Here is a 19,956-nt window from a genome sequence, read left to right on the forward strand (position 1 = left end):
CAGTAAAAATTCAATGCCCATTGTAAACAAAAGGCTAAAGTGCTAATGCAAAGGGTGAAGTTAGATGACTATGCTGCAACAAATATGATGTGACCCGTGTATTCAGTCACCCAAAATAAAAGGAAAGTTCATAAAGTGACAAATATCTGTATAATAATGGTAAAGAGCCGCAATGCCAGAAATCATAGAGGGGATAATATTAATGCGGAGGTGGCAAATAATGTGCAAAATTATTGTGATCTAAAAATCACAATGGATGTAGTGCTACACATGAAAGATTTTATCTATACATTAATAAAGTATTCTTAACTTTATTCGGGTTTTTGTACTTCCCTCTTTTTTTGGCTCGATGCAATTTTTTGGAAGTCTCCCAATCCATAACTATGGGGTTATACTCTACGACAGTCCTAAAGACAATGAAGCTAATGTAGAGCATGCACACCCCTGCTCTATTCAATCCTTTACACTGAAGTTTAGTGCCGACTATAATAGGATGCCACCATTGTAACAAGTCACTTCTAGAAACGAGATGCTTTAAATACCCAATATGATATTTCCAGAAGTCCTACCATTTAGAGGGAATCTGTCACCAGTAGGGATGAGCAGACCCATGGAAGTTTGGGTTCTGTTACCCAACCCGAACTTTATTCCAAACTTCAGTTCGGGGACTAGAACTTGTACTCAAACTTGAACCCAAACCCCATTGAAAACAATGGAGACCTGAACTTTTGATGTGAAAAATTCTCTCTTTTTCTCTCATCTCTCTCTCCTCTCCTCTCTCTTCTCTCTCTCCTCTCAATTCAATTCAAATGAGCTTTACTGGCAGGACTAAGTACACGTTAGCATTGCCAAAGCATATGGTAAAAATACGGGGGTGGGGGAAGGAGGCATATAGAGATCCAGGATATATCAGACTCCATTTAGAGGATAGGGGATGTTGCCAGGGTGGGGTATAGGAGTCCATGACATATCAGGCTCTTTAGTCGGGGGATAGGGATATGTCCAGTGTTGGGGTACAGGAGTCCATGACATACAGTTGTGGCCAAAAGTATTGACACCCCTGCAATTCTGTCAGATAATACTCAGTTTCTTCCTGAAAATGATTCCAAACACATTCTTTGGTATTATTATCTTCATTTAATTTGTTTTAAATGAAAAAACACAAAAAGAATTGTCCTAAAGCCAAATTGGATATAATTCCACACCAAACATAAAAAAGGGGGTTGGCAAAAGTATTGGCACTGTTCGGAAAATCATGTGATGCTTCTCTAATTAGTGTAATTAACAGCACCTGTAACATACCTGTGGCACCTAACAGGTGTTGGCAGTAACTAAGGGTACCGTCACATTAAGCGACGCTGCAGCGATAGCGACAGCAATGCCGATCGCTGCAGCGTCGCTGTGTGGTCGCTGGAGAGCTGTCACACAGACCGCTCTCCAGCGACCAGCGATGCCGAGGTCCCCGGGTAACCAGGGTAAACATCGGGTTGCTAAGCGCAGGGCCGCGCTTAGTAACCCGATGTTTACCCTGGTTACCAGCGTAAAAGTTAAAAAAACAAACAGTACATGCTCACCTGCGCGTCCCCCAGCCTCTGCATCCTGACGCTGACTGAGCTCCGGCCCTAACAGCAGAGCGGTGACGTCACCGCTGTTGCTTTCACTTTCAGTTTAGGGCCGGCGCTTTAGTGTCAGGAAGCAGAGGCTGGGGGACGCGCAGGTGAGTATGTACTGTTTGTTTTTTTAACTTTTACGCTGGTAACCAGGGTAAACATCGGGTTACTAAGCGCGGCCCTGCGCTTAGTAACCCGATGTTTACCCTGGTTACCAGTGTAAAATATCGCTGGTATCGTCGCTTTTGCTGTCAAACACGGCGATACACGGCGACCTAGCGACCAAATAATGTGCAGACCTTCTAGCAGCGACCAGCAATTTCACAGCGGGATCCAGATCGCTGCTGCGTGTCAAATACAGCGATATCGCCATCCAGGTCGCTGCAACGTCACGGATTGCTGGCGATATCGCCTAGTGTGACGGTACCTTAAATCACACTTGCAGCCAGTTGACATGGATTAAAGTTGACTCAACCTGTGTCCTTGTGTGTACCACATTGAGCATGGAGAAAAGAAAGAAGACCAAAGAACTGTCTGAGGACTTGAGAAACCAAATTGTGAGGAAGCATGAGCAATCTCAAGGCTACAAGTCCATCTCCAAAGACCTAAATGTTCCTGTATCTACCATGCGCAGTGTCATCAAGAAGTTTAAAGCCCACGGCACTATGGCTAACGTCCCTAGATGTGGACAGAAAAGAAAAATTGACAAGAGATTTCAACGCAAGATTGTGCGGATGTTGGATAAAGAACCTCCACTAACATCCAAATAAGTTCAAGCTGCCCTGCAGTCCGAGGGTACAACATTGTCAACCCGTACTACCCATCGGTGTCTGAATGAAAAGGGACTGCATGGTAGGAGACCCAGGAATACCCCACTTCTTACCCCGAGACATAAAAAAGCCAGGCTGGAGTTTGCCAAAACTTACCTGAAAAAGCCTAAAAAATTTGGAAGAATGTTCTCTGGTCAGATGAGACAAAAGTAGAGCTTTTTGGCCAAAGGCATCAACATAGAGTTTACAGGAGAAAAAAAGAGGCATTCAAAGAAAAGAACACGGTCCCTACAGTCAAACATGGCGGAGGTTCTCTGATGTTTTGGGGTTGCTTTGCTGCCTCTGGCACTGGGCTGCTTGACCGTGTGCATGGCATTATGAAGTCTGAAGACTACCAACAAATTTTGCAGCATTATTTAGGTCCCAGTGTGAGAAAGCTGGGTCTCCTTCAGAGGTCATGGGTCTTCCAGCAGGACAATGACCCAAAACACACGTCAAAAAGCACTAGAAAATGGTTTGAGAGAAAGCACTGGAGACTTCTAAGGTGGCCAGCAATGAGTCCAGGCCTGAATCCCATAGAACACCTGTGGAGAGATCTAAAAATGGCAGTTTGGAGAAGGCACCCTTCAAATATCAGGGACCTGGAGCAGTTTGCCAAAGAAGAATGGTCTAAAATTCCAGCAGAGCATTGTAAGAAACTCATTGATGGTTACCGGAAGCGGTTGGTCGCAGTTATTTTGGCTAAAGGTTGTGCAACCAAGTATTAGGCTGAGGGTGCCAATACTTTTGTCTGGCCCATTTTTGGAGTTTTATGTGAAATGATCAATGTTTTGCTTTTTGCTTCATTCTCTTTTGTGTTTTTTCATTTAAGACAAATTAAATGAAGATAATAATACCAAAGAATTTGTGTTTGCAATCATTTTCAGGAAGAAACTGAGTATTATCTGGATTGCAGGGGTGTCAATACTTTTGGCCACAACTGTATCAGGCTCCTCTTAGTCTGTGGCAGGCACTGACATATTCCGCTGCTACGGCCACTGCACTTTCCTCTTCCCCCAGTATTATTGGCAGTTTCTCTTCCTCCTCCATGGAGGTGAAGTCTGGGAGGAGATCAGACAGTCTCTTGAAGTGACTAGTGTTGAGCATTCCGATACCGCAAGTATCGGGTATCGGCCGATACTTGCGGGTATCGGAATTCCGATACCGAGATCCGATACTTTTGTGGTATCGGGTATCGGTATCGAAACAACATTAATGTGTAAAAGAAAGAATTAAAATAAAAAATATTGCTATACTCACCTCTCCGACGCAGCCTGGACCTCACCGAGGGAACCGGCAGTGTTCTTTGCTTAAAATGCGCGCGTTTACTTCCTTCCGTGACGTCACGGCTTGTGATTGGTCGCGTGCCGCCCATGTGGCCGCGACGCGACCAATCACAGCAAGCCGTGACGTAATTTTCAGGTCCTCAATGCCTAATTCTAGGCATTCAGGATTTTAAAATTACGTTCCGGCTTGTGATTGGTCACGTCGCGGTCACATGGGCGACGCGACCAATCACAAGCCGTGACGTCACGGGAGGCAGGAAACGCGCGCATTTTAAAATTACGTCACGGCTTGTGATTGGTTGCGTGCCGCCCATGTGACCGCGACGCGACCAATCACAGCAAGCCGTGACGTAATTTCAGGTCCTGTATGCCTAATTATGCATTCAGGACCTGAAATTACGTCACGGCTTGCTGTGATTGGTCGCGTCGCGGCCACATGGGCGGCACGCGACCAATCACAAGCCGTGACGTCACGGAAGGAAGTAAACGCGCGCATTTTAAGCAAAGAACGCTGCCGGTTCCCTCGGTGAGGTCCAGGCTGCGTCGGAGAGGTGAGTATAGCAATATTTTTTATTTTAATTCTTTATTTTACACATTAATATGGATCCCAGGGCCTGAAGGAGAGTTTCCTGTCCTTCAGACCCTGGGAACCATCAGGAATACCGTCCGATACTTGAGTCCCATTGACTTGTATTGGTATCGGGTATCGGTATCGGATTAGATCCGATACTTTGCCGGTATCGGCCGATACTTTCCGATACCGATACTTTCAAGTATCGGACGGTATCGCTCAACACTAGAAGTGAGTGTCCCTCACTGCGGAGTATTTGGGGCACCTCAGCAGGAAGTGGGCCTCATCCTCCACGGCCTCCTGGGGGCAATGCTGGCAGAGTCTGCTCTCTCGGGGCTTGTAGTTCTGTCGGTGCCACCCGGATTCGATGAGTAGGCTGTGGGCGCTCAGTCTGTATCGGCTCAGGATCTGTGGCTCTTTGGGGTTTTCTAGTTTCTCTAGATATGGGGCCAGTTTGTACTCTCTCTGTAGATTCTGATATATCGTCAGTTTCTTGGATTTGTTTATGTCGTTCCTCCAGATGCTGAGATATTCCTCTTTGACTTTGTGTACCATCTTCTGGATTTCACCTTTTGTCAGGCCATGTAGGTTGATGGCTTGGTCAGACTGGCTTTGGGTACTTTGTGTTCGGAGGCTTCCTGGTGTAGGAAGGCTTTGTGATGGTAGGAGCTGGGATTGCTACTTTGTAGATGAGCCTTGAATGACAGTGCCTTCTTCTTTATTGCGATGTGTAGTGGGAATCTGCCCAGCTCTGCTCGGCAGGTGCTATTTGATGTGCTCCGATGGACTTGGAGAAGATGCTTGCAGAACTCTAGGTGGAATATTTCTGTCGGCCCAGCGTCCCACTTTGACCAGTTTGGGTATGAGACTGGGCCCCAGACCTCACTACCGTACAGAAGGATTGGGACAATGATAGAGTCAAAGATTTTTAGCCAGACGGCTACTGGTGCCTTGAGATGGTACAGATGCCTTCTGATGGCATAGAAGGCTTTGGATGCCTTGTCTTTTAGTAACTCTATGGCTTGCTTGAAGGTCCCTGACTGGCTGAGTTCTAGGCCCAGGTAGGTGTACCTGTTGGTTTCTGTAAGTGGACGGTTGTCTATCATAAAGGTAGGATGGCCAGTGGGTTTCTGCTTTCTTTTCTGGAACACCATGATATTAGTTTTTTTCTCATTGATTGGCAGTGCCCATGTGCTGCTGAAGGTCTGTAGGATTTTCAGATGATCTTGGAGGCCTTTCTCAGTTGGTGATAACAGCACGAGGTCATCTGCATACAGCAGAAATTTCACCTGGGTGTCATAGAGGGTGAGTCCTGGTGCTGAGGAGGACTCTAGGGCCACTGCCAGCTCATTGATGTAGATGTTAAAGAGCGTTGGACTGAGGCTGCAGCCCTGTCTCACTCCTCGGCTCTGTTGAAATAGGCCGTCCTCCTTCCGTTGACCTTCACACTGCAACTGTTCTCAGTGTAGGAGCTTCGGATGATGTCATATGTTTTGCCTCCTACTCCGCTCCCCAGCAGTTTTAGGAATAGTCCTGGGTGCCACACTGAGTCGAAGGCCTTCTTGAAGTCCACAAAACAAGCGTATATCTTTCCGTTCTTTGTATTGTGGACGTGGCTCTTGATGAGGCTGTGCAGAGTGTAGATGTGGTCAGTGGTGCGGTGGTTCGGCATGAACCCTGCTTGGCTCTTGCTGAGGACGTTGTGCTCGGTGAGGAAGGTGAGGATCCTCTTGTTCAGGATGTAGTTGAAGAGTTTACCCAGGTTGCTGCTGACACATATCCCTCGGTAGTTTGCTGGGTCGTACTTGTCCCCATTTTTGTGTATAGGGGTTATGAGGCCTTGGTTCCAATTTTTGGGGAAGCAGCCGGCCTGCAGTACAATATTAAATAGTTTTGTTATCGCAGCCTGGATGTCTGGAGGGCTGTATTTCAGCATTCCTGGGAGGATCCCATCTGGACCGCTGGCTTTTTTACCTTTTATCTGTGTAATCCTTTATGTTATTTCTGTCAGTGTGATTGGTGTATCCAGAGGATATTGGAAATCTTTGAACTTTTCCTCCATATCTCCATATTTTTTCACAAGCTCTTTTTGTGCCAGGTTCAGGTCTTCGCTTGGGATGTCATTGTAAAAGTCCTTGAAGTACTGGAGCCAGATGTTGCCGCTCTCTTCTCTCCCCTCTCTCTCCCCTCTTCTCTCTCCTCTCCTCTCTCTCCCCTCTTCTCTCTCCTCTCCTCTCTCTTCTCTCCTCTCTCTTCTCTCTCTCCTCTCTCTCTCCTCTCTATCCTCTCTCTCTCATTTCTCTCTCCTCTCTCGCTTTAGCTCTCTGTCTTCTCTCTCATCTCTCTCTCGCCGTAACTCTGAACACTGCAGCAAACTTCCGGGAGAAGTCCGTGTCCAGCAGTGCACACAGAAATCTGCCAATCAGTGGTCTGGGTGGGTTACGCAGAGCTCAGAATTCAGACACTTTCTAGATCTGCAACAGAGAAAGCAGTGATTTTATTAAAACTACAGCAAGTAGCTTAGTAAGTGACACATCGCTGGAATCTGGGTCTCTGCCTCTACATTATTCAGCTGTCAGATGGGAGTAGCAAGAACCTTGCGACAGATTCGCTCTCTATACCTGTTACCTCTGTAAGAATCAGTTGACGGACCTCCTGCCGAAGTGCAGTTTTTATTCAGGACCTGCTGAGCACAATTAGGGGAAGGAGCCCATTCACAGTAAATATTGCAATATATACGGTATATATCTGCTGTCTATCGGAGCCACACAATATAAAGACGAGCCCGCCTGCTTAAGATTTGCTCCTGTTTCCTTTCTTGTCTCCATTTTTACCATGTTTTTTATTTACAGATCAAATACAAGCAATGAAAACATAAGAAGATGAGCGACTTTGGCCCATCGCGGTCGGCACACGTGGACCCGAGAAGTGCGATCAGTCCTTCTAGTTTACCTGGTTGAATAAAGCTCATCCATGTTATTTAGCACCTCAGGTTTTGTCATTGGAAAATCGTGCAATGTTACAATAGGAAATACTAAATAATAGGAATATTTAGGGTAAGTCCAGACGAGGCGAAAGCCGCGTCAGAAAGTCTGCAGCGTGGAAGGAGCGGTGCAAACTCCTCGTGTATCGTACGGTCACAAATCCGCCACGTCTGGACCCGGCCTTAATTTTGTCAACATATTATGTGCTCTGTTAAAATGGGAAAATGTCACTTGTCTGACCTGTAAATACGATCTATGTAAGGGGGCAACATTAACTATTTAATTTATTCACCTTTGTTTTATTACTGACGTGCTGTAAGATATCAGGACAGGTTTTGTATTGTAGAATCGCCTGAGCTTTCCTGTAAGCAATATCACCAATGGATGACCCTGGAATCATTTTTATGTCACACAAAAAATAAACCTATTTATTCAAATATACTTATGGCTGATGCATTATACTATGATTTTTTATCAGGTTTATAGAGGTTTGAGTTCTGTTTCTTTTGATAAATCCCCTTCTCTTGCTTATTCACAGCACCGGAAAGGCTGAGGAGGCAAGGTTTACAGCAGGGCCCCCGAAGACCAGAGTTATATGTCAGGGGGCCGCCAACACTCGCACCGTTTTCAGCTGAATGTACATTCTCAGATGCGCAGTCCGCTGAAATGTATCGTGGCAGAGGGAGTCACTGGCTCTCTGCACCACTGCACAGGGAGTCACCAGCTCTCTGCATCGCGGCACAGGGAATCACCGGCTCTCTGCACCCGCAGCACAGGGAGTCACTGGCTTTCTGCACCCGTGGCACAGGGAGTCACCGGCTTTCTGCACCCGTGGCACAGGGAGTCACCGGCTCTCTGCACCGCAGCACAGGGAGTCACCGTCTCTCTGCACCACTGCACAGGGAGTCACCGGCTTTCTGCACCCGCGGCACAGGGAGTCACCGGCTCTCTGCACCGCGGCACAGGGAGTCACCGGCTCTCTGCACCGCGGCACAGGGAGTCACCGGCTTTGTGCAACCGCGGCACAGGGAGTAACCGGCTCATTGCACCGCAGCACAGAGAGTCACTGGCTCACTGCACCACTGCACAGGGAGTCACCGTCTCTCTGCACCTCGGCACAGGGAGTCACCGGCTCTCTGCACCACTGCACAGGGAGTCACCGACTCTCTGCATCGCAGCACAGGGAGTCACAGGCTCTCTGCACAGGGAGTCACCGGCTCTCTGCACCGCAGCACAGGGAGTCACCGGCTCTCTGCACCGCGGCATGTGGAGTCACCGGCTCACTGCACCGCAGCACAGGGAGTCACCGGCTCTCTGCACCGCAGCACAGGGAGTCACCGGCTCTCTGCACCGCAGCACAGGGAGTCACTGGCTCTCTGCACCTCGGCATAGGGAGTCACCGGCTCTCTGCATTACTGCACAGGGAGTCACCGACTCTCTGCATCACTGCACAGGGAGTCACCGGCTCTCTGCATTGCAGCACAGGGAGTCACCGGCTCATTGCACCGCAGCACAGGGAGTCACCGGCTCATTGTACCTCGGCACAGGGAGTCACCGGCTCATTGCACCTCGGCACAGGGAGTCACCGGCTCTCTGCATTGCAGCACAGGGAGTCACCGGCTCATTGCACCGCAGCACAGGCAGTCACCGGCTCATTGCACCTCGGCACAGGGAGTCACCGGCTCATTGCACCTCGGCACAGGGAGTCACCGGCTCTCTGCATCGCAGCACAGGGAGTCACCGGCTCTCTGCATTGCAGCACAGGGAGTCACCGGCTCTCTGCATCGCAGCACAGGGAGTTACCGGCTCTCTCCACTGCAGCACATGGAGTCACCGGCTCACTGCACCGCAGCACAGGGAGTCACCGGCTCTCTGCACCGCGGCACAGGGAGTCACCGGCTCTCTGCACCGCAGCACAGGGAGTCAACGGCTCATTGCACCGCAGCACAGGGAGTCACCGGCTCACTGCACCTCGGCACAGGAAGTCACTGGCTCTCTGCACCACTGCACAGGGAGTCACCGGCTCTCTGCACCCGCGGCACAGGGAGTCACCGGCTGTCTGCACCACAATCCCTATAAACCACTGGCCAGACACATGATATCACTGCCATGTGTCACCCTGCTCCCCTGCCTCGGCCATGAAGCAGGAGGACAGGTCAGAAGAATAGTTGCAGTATTTATTACAAGATGAGGGCTAGAATGACAAAGTAGTGGCCTAAACAGAGGACATTAGGAAAAGTTAAAGTTCCATATAGCGACTAAATAAAGAAGTTAAAAAGAAAAAAAAATCAACATAAAGTAAGAAAAAATAACGGAAAAATATTTTACCACTAAAATTGCTGTTTCATGTAAAAACAAAAGTACACGTTAGGCATCGCCACGTGCGGAATGACCCAAGATGTAAAACTGTACAATAACCCATACAATGAACACTGCAAAAAAAAATCATGTAAAAAATGTCATTTTTTCATTATACTGACACACAAAAAATGAAATCCTTCAAGGAATGCAGACTGTCAACTTTCTTCAACTCAAATTTCTTCTATATGCCACCCATTTTCCTGGCCCAGTTTGAGACCCCAGATTTTACCACTCCAATTCCCTTACCACAATGGCGGCCCATCTTGAAAGCATAAGGAATATATCTGATCATATCCGGCAGCAGGAGGCGAATGGTGGGTGCCAGGCAGGGCGACTATGAGAAATGTTTTGTCTCTTTTCAGTCCCGGGGTGAAGGGTCAGTTTAATAAATCTATTGCAATATTCATGTAGTTCAACAGGTTGGGGACATAACCAAATGATGCAATTCTTCACCAGTGTCCTATAAGATTAGCTGGTGGAATACTCCAATACATCACCAACTAACTATTGAGTAACTATGGACAATACTTTGTTAGATATTTATTACAAGTAGTCACATTAACTAAAGAGGAAACAAGTAGTGGAGGGAAACATTGTCTCAATGATATAAATCACAGTGCAATGTGGAAGTAACCTGTATAATACAGTATTCAGAACATGGACCCATGTAGTAATCGTGCTATAAAGTGCACTGATCACTGGGCCCTCCATACAATTAATAGGAATCAAAGTAGAGACGGGATATCTTGTAGCAACAAGTACGCAGTGAATATATCTCAATTAAAATCAAACTTAAAGGTAACCTGTAAACAGGATTTTGCTATGTGATCGAAGAATAACAATGTAGGGGCAAATACACTGATTTCTGTGGTGTGTCACTTACTGAACTGTGTGTCATTAAATAAAATCAGTGTTTTAATAATCAGGAGATTATCACTCCAGGACTAGGTGTCTTGTGCTTCCTAGTCCACTGCTCTGTGTAACCTCGCCCCCACCATACAGCTACCAATCAGTGGTGTGGGCGGGGTTATACAGAGCTCAGCATTCTGAGCTCTGCTTGATCTACAGCAGAAAAAAAACTGATTATATCAAAATGACAGCATTCAGCCAAGCAAGTGACAGATCACTGGACCTACATCACGCTGCTCTCTGATTACATAGCAAAAACCTGGCAACAGATTCCCTTTAAGTTTAGCACATTCAACTGATTATCACAGTGTGGAACGCAAGCAATATCGTCTAATGATCCAGATTAAACAGTATTATAAAGCAATAAATCTTTTGATAAGCATGAGGAGTTTTGGGAATTTGGGATATGTAAAAAAAACGAACACAATATGCTTGATAAATGTGGGCCTGTATCCTTGTTTCTCTAGCTAACAGCAAAATATATATAACTCTTCCTCTATTGCAAGAAGGGAATTCTCCCTCATTTCTTGTCACCTGCTCAAACCTCTGATGGAAGGTCTGAAATTTGTGACCAAATTGCTTGATATTTCCACTTTGTCACCTTTTGAATTACCGTAGGTGCTTGGTATCAGATGCTAAAGTCATGCAGGAAGGAAAGCAGTGGGCCGTGGTGGGTGCCACTTGTGGTTACTAGACCCCTCAGTGTCACGTGAGCACTCGTAGCTAGGTCATCTCATGATGTCGCTGGGGCTTGGTAATCACGAGGCACCCAGGATCCCGGCGTCCACACTGCCTTGCCCCAACTGTCACAGAACCGAGATGGACGCTCAGCTCTGTTTACTACACCTTTATGGAAATGTTAGTTCTAAACGCTGACCACTGGCGGGGCTGGACTACAGCATCAGTCGTTTAATTTCTACAACCCAAAAGCAGGACACAACTGCTGCAGGACTCGGACACTGCAATGTTTAGATACTTACAGGAGTCATCTGTTCTAAGTACTCATTTTAAATGCTCTAATTTTTCACCACCCGCTCACCCAGTTTACCACCCAGAAACAAGACCTGGAGGAGTTGTAAAGAAAAGTGATGCATGCTCCCGCTCTCTAGATTCAAAGTCTAGGGCACAGGTGAAGATAATGCCACGTTCAGCTCATCATAACTGTCAGACAACTTGTGGAGCTACAGGTAACAATCGAAACCATTACTCTGTTCAACACCTCCTGGATGTCATCTCTTCCTTTCTATCTGTGAGGCCCTTGCAATCAATCCCACAGCAATCTTTAACAGTTATCACCTATCCAACTGATAGGATAATTTGTTTAAACCCGAATGGACAGCTAGGTCACATGCTGGCTATTGTACTCTATAGAGGGAGGAGGAGAAAAAAGCGCAGTGAAAGATAGTGTTGCTAGCAGGGCTGGGAGAAGGTATTTTGGTGCCCTAGGCTCATGAAGCCATTGGATCCCTCCACCCCAAAGGAATGGGTCAGAGACTAAGGTAACAGGACCACTAATGCACCTCCTGATGACATTCTCATAATGAATACCAAGCCAAAACCATCATCAGTACATAATTAGAGCACCAGAAACATCAATAGTACATGAATATGGCACCAGAAACATCAGTAAATAAATAGGTCACCAGAACCACTATTAGTACATGAATACATCACCAGAACCACCATTAGTACATTAAATCATCACTAGTTTAGTACATTAAATCATCACTAGATCCACCATCAGTACATGAATACATCAACAGACCCATCATCAGTAGATGACTACGTCACCAGAGCTACCATCAGTAAAATACATCACTGGAAACTCCTTTAGTACATGAATGCCTCACCAGAACCACCATAAGTACATGAATACATGACCAGAACCAAAAATACTTGAATTCAAGAGACCTGCTTAGTACAACGAACAATTGTAATTTGACCATACCGGAACCACAGTACTAATGAAAGTTAGTATCACAAATATATGTTTACATCCAGGCTCCTTATGGGTGACCTCTGGCGTCGTCTCTTTCTTTTCATCTCCATCTTGTCTAGATGCCATGATAACTCTTCACATCCATAGCTAGTCTCTGCAGACTTCCCTCTTCTCTGGTCTTTTGTAGCACCTCCCCACAGTGTCCTTAAATATGAGTGTTATTAAAATGCCCTCTGGATAAAAATCTGTTCATATTATTACCTAAATAAGTCTCCTATGTTATATGACCTCCACAATGTCGACCATTCTCAGCTATAACCGCCACATCATCTGCCCTTATGAACAACAGTCTGTACAGACCACAATCCCCGTACTGTCCATGGATTTCATGACCCGGAATCAATAGACTAGGCATATAAGAGGCTGTTAACTGGAGGTCAGAGGACCCACACTACCAGTCCAGACGTATTAGTGTGTACTCGGACAGTGAATGTTGGACATGTGAAAACTTCTTTAGTAACAGCAGCAGGAAGGAAAGAGTTGCATGGATCTGTAGTGGAGAGGGGAGAAAGCATCTTGGAAGGAAAATAGGCTATGGAAAAGAAGCAACGCACATAAAAAAACAGCATTGGAGTTATGCTGATACATGAAATGAAGTGAAGACACCTGTCCCATGAATACACACAGACCTCACATCCAGCCTATATTGCAGAGAGAGGCACTCCCACAAGGGAAAGATCTAAAATTTGGATCAGGCTGCTAAAATGAATGAAAAAAAAAGAGGATTGCAGACTGAAACTTAGTGCAATTTTATTAAATAGAGGTTAAATACATACAGTATGTAAAAATCATATTTTTTGTGTCAAAAGTGTCCAAAGACTTAGTATCACTCCAATAAAAATGAAAGGAAACAGTTGCGTGACTCTAAGGCTGTGTGCACACGTTGGCGATTTTTCGCGTTTATTTCGCGTTTTTATAGCATACATTATGCATCCCATCATTTAGAATGCATTCTGCAATTTTTGTGCACATTTGGTAAAAAACGCAGCATGTTCATTAATTTTGCGGATTTCCCACTATATTGCATTGGGAACCTCCAGAAAAATCCGAAAAAAAAATGCACGAAAAACGCGAGAAAAAAAACGCATGCGGATTTCTTGCAGAAAATGTCCAGTTTTGCTCAGGAAATTTCTGCAAGAAATCCTGAACGTGTGCACATAGCCTTAGTCTCAATTTGCAGATTCTGGTCACTATAAAGCTTGAAGACGGAATATATCTGAATGTGGAAAAGTGTAAATGCCTGATCTATTATACTCTGCAGTAATGTGACTTCCCTGAGTCATTTTGCTCGGGCTATTATGCAGGGCTGACTGCTTTAAAAGCAGCATGTCTATGTAGCTTCATGGTTTAAACATGAGCACTTCATTTTTTCCATTTACCAGGGAGCTGTTTGGTGTATGAGGACATCAATAATGCACATTTTTCAAGCGGTTTGTTATGGAAGAGAATATGGAAATGAGTTAAACATTTTGTTTTAATGGCTAAAAATATTAGTGATTGGTTTTTAATGTTTAGCAAGCAATTTTCGGAGGCAAACTCAAAATGTTTTCTGAACAATTTTTTTTAGAATGGGTCAAACATTTCCATTCTAAGGCAGAACTGAGAACATGAGTGCTTTCACCTGTTTGATGTGCAGCGCTCACTTCTCCAGCAGGAGTGTTACGTCCCGTCTACCGATTCCTGTCTAGAAGCGTGCTGGACTGGCCGGTGCCCCTGCTTGATGTGCAGGAGGTGTAACGTCCTATCTACCGATACCTGTCTAGAAGAATGCTGGACTGGCCGGTGCCCCTGTTTGATGTGCAGGAGGTGTAACGTCCTATCTACCGATACCTGTCTAGAAGAATGCTGGACTGGCCGGTGCCCCTGTTTCATGTGCAACGCTCACTTCTCCAGCAGGAGGTGTAACGTTCCATCTACCGATACCTGTCTAGAAGCGTGCTGGACTGGCCGGTGCCCCTGTTTGATGTGCAGGAGGTGTAACGTCCCGTCTACCAATACCTGTCTAGAAGAATGCTGGACTGGCCGGTGCCCGTTTGATGTGCAGCGCTCAATTCTCCAGCAGGAGGTGTAATGTCCCATCTACCAATACCTGTCTAGAAGCGTGCTGGACTGGCCAGTGCCCGTTTGATGTGCAGCGCTCAATTCTCCAGCTGGAGGTGTAATGTCCCATCTACCAATACCTGTCTAGAAGCATGCTGGACTGGCCGGTGCCCGTTTGATGTGCAGCGCTCAATTCTCCAGCAGGAGGTGTAATGTCCCATCTACCAATACCTGTCTAGAAGCGTGCTGGACTGGCCAGTGCCCGTTTGATGTGCAGCGCTCAATTCTCCAGCTGGAGGTGTAATGTCCCATCTACCAATACCTGTCTAGAAGCATGCTGGACTGGCCGGTGCCCCTGTTTTATGAAGAGGACAGCCATGCTAAACTTACAAATCACGCAAGCATCCCGGAAGGTATCAGTAGATATGACGGCAGCAGCCCTGCTCACTTCCAGATCTGGAGCCAAAATACCTCTTTACATCTGTATCCCAAGAGGAACCCACTAAGGCTTGAGGTGTAACTTGAGGTTGCAGGGTATATGCGTAACTTGACCATGAGACAGGACTGGCGTCTAGGCTGAATTGTACCTGCCATTACTGGATCTGCACCCCCATAGCTACACTCCTATGTCTGTTCTCTTGGTGTTTCTTAATATCCTAGACAATATGATGAGAATCAAACTTATGGCTGACACTGGCAACCAACTGTATGTGGTAGGGTTGTCTCCATGGGTTTTCATTGTGGTCACTGCATTAAATGCCCTTTCTTCTTATCGCTGTCCTCCACAAAGGTCTCCGCAATGTTTCAGCTCCCCACATATTCTCCTTCATCTTTGCTTATCCCCTCACATTTTACAATCTAAGATGGACATTCTCCATAATTCGTAACGCCTAATCCCATCTCAAAGACTTTTCTTGTAATGCAATAGTTTTCTGGAACACACTAAATCAGATCCCAATACCCAAAGTTATAGGAATTCCTTAAAAAAAAAACAAACAGATTTTCAGGCAGGCCTGTCACATTCTAAATTCTGACTTTTCCTTTACGCCCCCATCACTGACCTTTCCAACTGCATTTTTCGGCAGACTCTGCCCCCACAATCTTTGCACCCTTGGGTTAGCACTACACGGTGATGTGTCACGTGACACTGAAATTGCAGAAACAGATTGCAACAATGGAGGTTATGATTTCCTATATTGTTGTATAGCAACTGTGACACGGAGTCACAAATACGTTGGATCTTCTGTCGGGGATTGCAAGTCATGCGCGACACACTTGCCATAGACTTTAATGCAAGTCTCACCTGACTTTTCTGTAACTTGGCCGTTTTATTTACAGCAGAAACAGAACTCTAAAATATTCGCACAACAATAATTTGTACAAATGTTTTTGTTGCATTATTCTTCAGAAAATTGCTGCCATATGACATGTTGACGCATAGCCTTAGGCCCATTACTAGTGATGAGCGAGTGTACTCGTTGCTCGGGTGACCTCCGAGTATTTATGACTGCTCGGAGACTTAGTTTTTCATCGTGGCAGCTTTCTCCTCTTACAGTAATAGCTCTCTAGAGTGGGGCTCTCACTCCCCTTGTTGTTTAATACTTTGCCCTTTAATTTGATATCGTCCATACATGTATGTACTAAAGAGAATCTGTATAAGCTGGCTACATGGGCACGCAGGTCATAGAAAGTGGAATAAAATTATACCTTTAATATCTGTGATCCGATGTCTTAATCCAGAGAATTTCATGTTTTTGTTAATATGCAAATGAGCTATTAAGATCTATGGGCCGGGCGTAGATCTCCCCGAGAATCAGACTGTCAGCCATTACATGTCTCATGCTGGTAACGCCCAGCTCTGGAGGCAAATTCTTGGGGAGATCTACAGTACAGACCAAAAGTTTGGACACACCTTCTCATTTAAAGATTTTTCTGTATTTTCATGACTATGAAAATTGTACATTCACACTGAAGGCATCAAAACTATGAATTAACACATGTGTAATTATATACTTAACAAAAAAGTGTGAAACAACTGAAATTATGTCTTATATTCTAGGTTCTTCAAAGTAGCCACCTTTTGCTTTGATGACTGCTTTGCACACTCTTGGCATTCTCTTGATGAGCTTCAAGAGGTAGTCACCGGGAATGGTTTTCACTTCACAGGTGTGCCCTGTCAGGTTTAATAAGTGGGATTTCTTGCCTTATAAATGGTGTTGGGACCATCAGTTGTGTTGTGCAGAAGTCTGGTGGATACACAGCTGATAGTCCTACTGAATAGACTGTTAGAATTTGTATTATGGCAAGAAAAAAAGCAGCTAAGTAAAGAATTTACTGTAACTATTTACTATGTGGCACTGTCAGTCACAGTGCCACATAGTTCAGTCACGTTTACTGAACAAGTTCTGTCAGTCACAGTGCGACGTAGTTCACTCACGTTTAGTGAACACATTTAGTCAGTCACAGTGCCACATAGTTCAGTCACGTTTACTGAACAAGTTCTGTCAGTCACAGTGCCACATAGTTCAGTCACGTTTACTGAACAAGTTCTGTCAGTCACAGTGCCACATAGTTCAGTCACGTTTACTGAACAAGTTCTGTCAGTCACAGTGCCACATAGTTCAGTCACGTTTACTGAACAAGTTCTGTCAGTCACAGTGCCACATAGTTCAGTCACGTTTACTGAACAAGTTCTGTCAGTCACAGTGCCACATAGTTCAGTCACGTTTACTGAACAAGTTCTGTCAGTCACAGTGCCACATAGTTCAGTCATGTTTACTGAACAAGTTCTGTCAGTCACAGTGCGACGTAGTTCACTCACGTTTAGTGAACACATTCAGTCAGTCACAGTGCGACATAGTTTAGTCACGTTCACTGAACACGTTCTGTCAGTCAGAATATTCTAGAATACCCGATGCGTTAGAATCGGGCCACCATCTAGTAAGGATATATTTCAGCTGTGTGAAACTCAAATATGTGCTGGTGTCTCTCAATCAGGGAACAGGAAGCGCGACCAGAGTCTCTCTGCTTCAGAATGAAAGTGTACTAGAAAGGCCGGGGACACACACAACGTATAAACAAAACGGTCCGTTTTTCACGGACGAGAATCGCACAAATGTTTACAAAACAGTGATCCGTGTGCAGTGCGAGGATGCGATTTCCTCGCATCAAATGATCCTTTTGACATCCGTGTGACATCCGTATGGCATCCGCACTGCGATATTTTCTCGCAGGCTTGCAAAGCCGACATCTAATGGATTTATGTGCTCAAATGTTCGTTAAAACATATATACAGTATGTATATATATATATATATATATATATATATATATATATGTATACATACTGTATATATGTCATTGAGACACATATATATATATTCTGTATTTATATTTAATTCAGCGCGAGATATGTGAAAAGCCGGTAATTCAATTGCCGGCTTTTCAATTCTCCTTCCGAAACCCGATGTGATATGAGACATGGTTTACATACAGTAAACCATCTCATATCCCCTTTTTTTTGCATATTCCACACTACTAATGTTAGTAGTGTGTATGTGCAAAATTTGGGCGCTGTAGCTTGTAAAATAAAGGGTTAAATGGCGGAAAAAATTGGCGTGGGCTCCCGCGCAATTTTCTCCGCCAGAGTGGTAAAGCCAGTAACTGAGGGCAGATATTAATAGCCTAGAGAGGGTCCATGGTTATTGGCCCCCCATGGCTACAAACATCTGCCCCCAGCCACCCCAGAAAAGGCACATCTGGAAGATGCGCCTATTCTGGCACTTGGCCACTCTCTTCCCACTCCCGTGTAGCGGTGGGATATGGGGTAATGAAGGGTTAATGTCACCTTGCTATTGTAAGGTGACATTAAGCCAGATTAATAATGGAGAGGCGTCAATTATGACACCTATCCATTATTAATCCAATAGTACGAAATGGTTAAGAAAACACACACACATTATTACAAAGTATTTTAATTAAATAAAGACACAGGGTGTTGCAATATTTTATTAGACTCTTAATCCACCTGAAGACCCTTGTCACCTGAAACAAAGTTTCAAAAAAACAAACAACAATATTCCATACCTTCCGTCGTTCTGTCCAACGTTGTAAATCCATCTGAAAGGGTTAACTAATTTTACAAGCAGAAGCCTGTTAATGCAGCTGCCCCTGCCTGCAAAAACCCGGGGAATGAATGGAAAGCAGGGTGACCTGTAGTTACCTTGAGTTGCGGTGATGCGCCCTCTGCTGGATGTCCTCATGAACTGTAGCTTTGGAATTTTTCATCGCGACTCAAGGTAACTACAGGTCAGTCCCCTGCAATCCATTCACTCCCGGGGGTTTTACATGCACGAGCACTGCTTTAGTACAGCTCCTGGCTGTAAAATGATTTAACCCCTTCCGATGGATTTACTTTGTGGGACTTGACCTGAGCAACGGAAGGTATGAGATTTTGTTGTTTTTTTATTTTTCCTTTGTTACAGAACGAGGGTCTTCAGGTGGATTAAGAGTCTAATAAAATATTACAACACCCTGTGTCTTTATTTAATTAAAATACTTTGTAATAATGTGTGTGTTTTCTTAACCATTTCGTACTATTGGATTAATAATGGAAAGGTGTCATAATTGACGCCTCTCCATTATTAATCTGGCTTAATGTCACCTTACAATAGCAAGGTGACATTAACCCTTCATTACCCCATATCCCACCGCTACACGGGAGTGGGAAGAGAGAGGCCAAGTGCCAGAATAGGCGCATCTTCCAGATGTGCCTTTTCTGGGGTGGTTGGGGGCAGATATTTGTAGCCAGGGGGGGCCAATAACCATGGACCCTCTCTAGGGTATTAATATCTGCCCTCAGTCACTGGCTTTACCACTCTGGCGGAGAAAATTGCGTGGGAGCCCACGCCAATTTTTTTCCGCCATTTAACCCTTTATTTTACAAGCTACAGCGCCCAAATTTTGCACATACACACTACTAACATTAGTAGTGTGGAATATGCAAAAAAAAAAGGGATATGTGATGGTTTACTGTATGTAAACCATGTCTCATATCATGTCGGGTTTGGGAAGGAGAAATGAAAAGCCGGCAATTGAATTACCGGCTTTTCACTAACACCGGTGCGTATTTCTCGCAAGTCACACGCATGGTCCATGTGTAATCCGTATTTTTTCTCGCACCCATAGACTTGCATTGGCGAGTCTCGGCCGAGATACGCTGACAATCGCAGCATGCTGCGATTTTACTCGGATCCTGAATACGGCGGAGAAAATATCGGATGATGGGAGCTGCACCATAGATTAACATTGGGCCGAGTGCTATGCGATTTTTTATCGCATAGCACTCGTCCGTATTACGGTCTAGTGTGACCCCGGCCAAAAGAGGAG

At 45.3% G+C, this 19,956-nt stretch overlaps 1 protein-coding gene across 2 annotated transcripts in view; it reads left to right on the plus strand.

Annotated features, from left to right (window-relative positions):
- ARL6 (ARF like GTPase 6) overlaps nt 1–7,262 on the plus strand; it is a 69,178-nt gene extending 61,916 nt beyond the window's left edge. For both annotated transcript variants that reach the window (XM_077294110.1, XM_077294109.1), the window contains exon 8: nt 7,129–7,262. In XM_077294110.1, coding sequence (XP_077150225.1) covers nt 7,129–7,154 — 26 coding nt within the window. In that variant the 3' untranslated portion in view covers nt 7,155–7,262. The remainder of the gene's footprint in view (nt 1–7,128) is intronic.
- Nucleotides 7,263–19,956: the final 12,694 nt, after the last annotated feature.

The sequence above is a fragment of the Ranitomeya variabilis genome, chromosome 3 (genome assembly GCF_051348905.1).
Source record: "Ranitomeya variabilis isolate aRanVar5 chromosome 3, aRanVar5.hap1, whole genome shotgun sequence".
Taxonomy (NCBI): Eukaryota; Metazoa; Chordata; class Amphibia; order Anura; family Dendrobatidae; genus Ranitomeya; species Ranitomeya variabilis.